Source organism: Buceros rhinoceros, unplaced genomic scaffold (genome assembly GCF_000710305.1).
Source record: "Buceros rhinoceros silvestris isolate BGI_N320 unplaced genomic scaffold, ASM71030v1 scaffold25270, whole genome shotgun sequence".
Lineage (NCBI taxonomy): Eukaryota > Metazoa > Chordata > Aves > Bucerotiformes > Bucerotidae > Buceros > Buceros rhinoceros.
Window position 1 is genome coordinate 1 of NW_010391664.1, and position 2,464 is coordinate 2,464.

At 49.0% G+C, this 2,464-nt stretch overlaps 1 protein-coding gene across 1 annotated transcript; it reads left to right on the forward strand.

Annotated features, from left to right (window-relative positions):
* Positions 1 to 480: 480 nt before the first annotated feature.
* Positions 481 to 2,042, forward strand: MRPS23 (mitochondrial ribosomal protein S23; the record flags this gene model as incomplete). The annotated part of the gene is made up of 3 exons (XM_010142685.1): positions 481 to 558; positions 668 to 791; positions 1,896 to 2,042. Coding segments are annotated over 3 exons (349 nt in total), but the record flags the coding sequence as incomplete, so codon positions are not given.
* Positions 2,043 to 2,464: the final 422 nt, after the last annotated feature.

The window sequence follows — 2,464 nt, forward strand, 5'->3', positions numbered from 1 at the left end:
GTCTGTCCCGTGTGGGGACAGTGACGAGGAGGCTCCGGGACGAGGCAGGGACGGCTGGGGTGGCCCGAGGTGAAGCCGCTGCGCTCCCCTGGCTCTCTGCTGGGGGTGACTTTGTTAAAACCGTTTAAACTCCCCGAACGAGCACCTCTGTGGGGAGAGGGGAGACATTTTCCTGAATGCTTTTGTTGCAGTCTGAATTAATTGACTGTGATGTTTATTTACCCTTTTGTCTTGGGATGGAGGCAAAAAATGAAACTCTTTTCCTGTCTGAAAACTGAGCTGGGGGTGACTTTGTTAAAACCGTTTAAACTCCCCGAACGAGCACCTCTGTGGGGAGAGGGGAAACATGTTCCCAAATGCTTTTTGTTGCAGTCTGAATTAACTGACTGTGATGTTTATTTACCCTTTAGTCTTGGGATGGAGGCAAAAAATGAAACTCTCTTCCTGTCTGAAAAATGAAACTTGTTATTTTTTGCATAGGAAATTTTACAGAATTTATGGCAGTGGCCCAAAACCTTTCGACCTGTCGCGATTAAACTACAAATCTACTTGCCAGAGGTAAGATTTATTTATAATTAAACTAGAAATACTTCTGAAACTTGTCCCTTTGTCCTCAAGTGAACCAGAGTGTTATTTGTGGGAGTAAAAATACAATCTTGAAATCCAGGTTTGTTGAGAAATTCTATGAACTGAAAGAAGAAGGAAAAATTGAAGAGGAAAAATTGTTTGAAGAAACAGGAAAAGCCCTTTTAGCCAGTGGGATAATTTTACAGAAAAGAGGAACAGATAAAGTAAGTATTAAACACTCACAGTGTTACTTGGCCAGTGGATTCAAAAAACTTCATTTCCAGGCCTGTGGTGTCGAGTTTGTCCGAACTAAAGTCTCAGAAAACCAGTCGCGTTCCGGATGGTCGTGATCGAGTGTCTTTCCGTGCAGATCGAACCCTCCTCACAGCCACGGGGGCGACTGGCCGAGGTCAGGGACTGCTGGTGGGACAGAGAAGCGCTTGTCCTGCTGAGGAAGGTTTAACTGACTCTTTTCTCCATCCTTTTTCGATAGTGGTGTCATTACTGTCGCCCTTGTTCTTCAGTCTTGATCCTCAACTAGGCATTTTTGCCGAAGTCCTCCAGTTGTTTGTTTTGTTTGGGTTTTAAAGGTCCTGAAATAGAGGTTTGTAGTCTGGGGGTTGTTCACTTGTGATTTGGGCAGAACGTAACAGTCCAAGGTGTCCTGCCGCTGCTGCTTGTTTCCCCTGGTGGACAAGAGGGCAGGTGGCTCCTGGGCACGCGGAGCCTCGCTCCTCGTTACTCCCGGCTGTTGCCAGGTAACTCTTTAACGTACAGTGGAGTAAAAAACCAAACTGAAGATGCTTCTGGAACAGCACGTTGGGCAGAGTGGAACACGGTTAGAAATCTTTTTCCTGGTTTGTGGCTGACTGGTGCCTGTTTCTCCCGAGAGCGCTGTCCCTGTAGGTGAGCACCCTCACGGAGAAGGACTGTCTGTAAAAGCTGCAGCTTCAGACTTCATCGACTAAATTGATTTATTGTTGTCATCCTTCCCTTGTCTCTGGGCTGAGTGTCCGTAGCGCTTTCCCCAGTGAAAGAGGCTCAGAATTGGTTCTGGTTAAAGGGCCCTCTCCAGCCAGAGGCGGTGGAATCACTGACTGTGCTCATCCTCCAGCCTGAGGTCAGCAGGCTCACGGGAATTCCCTGGCCTGGTGACACCGGAACGTTGGGTTTTGTATCTAAACAACGATCTCAGCATGAATTAGAGCTTTTCTATCAGCTTTTTCTGCCTGTACAGACCGGGGCTGCTGCTTTCTCTTGCTCTCTCCCGTCAGGCTTCGACAGAACCTTTTTACAGCCCTGGTGTTTTTGGTGACCCCTGACTGTAGGTACCCCACCAGGATCATCAGGATGCTGAAACCAGGGGTTCTGGGTTACGCCTGCAGCTGCACACGGTGCTGGAGGAGATGAAGGAGAAGACGAAAGACCAGGAGGAGCAGACAGAAGCCCAGAAGGAAAACCCTGTCCCCTGCTGAGGGCCGAGACGCTGTCCTGTGCCGCTGCCTCACAGCCTGCTGGGTACGGGGCATTCTGCTGGGGCAGGGAAGGTGCCTCGGTCACCCGTCTCGACTGCCTTCCGTGACCGTGTGGTGCAGGAAGGCTCCTGTTCTTCCATCTCCCTGCTGGGAAAATTGGAGGTAATTTTTTTTGAGGTTCAAGAACAGTCTCTCAAATTGCAAGTTGGAAAATATGAGTGTAAAAGTAGAAAAAATAAACATCTTCTTTAAAAATTGGGAGTTCTGCCTCTTCAGGTGTATTATTTGCAGTAGTAAAGATGTTTCTTCTGGTGTGTGCTGGTGCAGGCCTGTGGCAGTGCTGGGGACGACGTGGCAGGTCCCGCTCGCGTTCCCACGGCTGTCTGCAGGGTCAGCTTTTTATCGCCGATGGGGGCGACCTG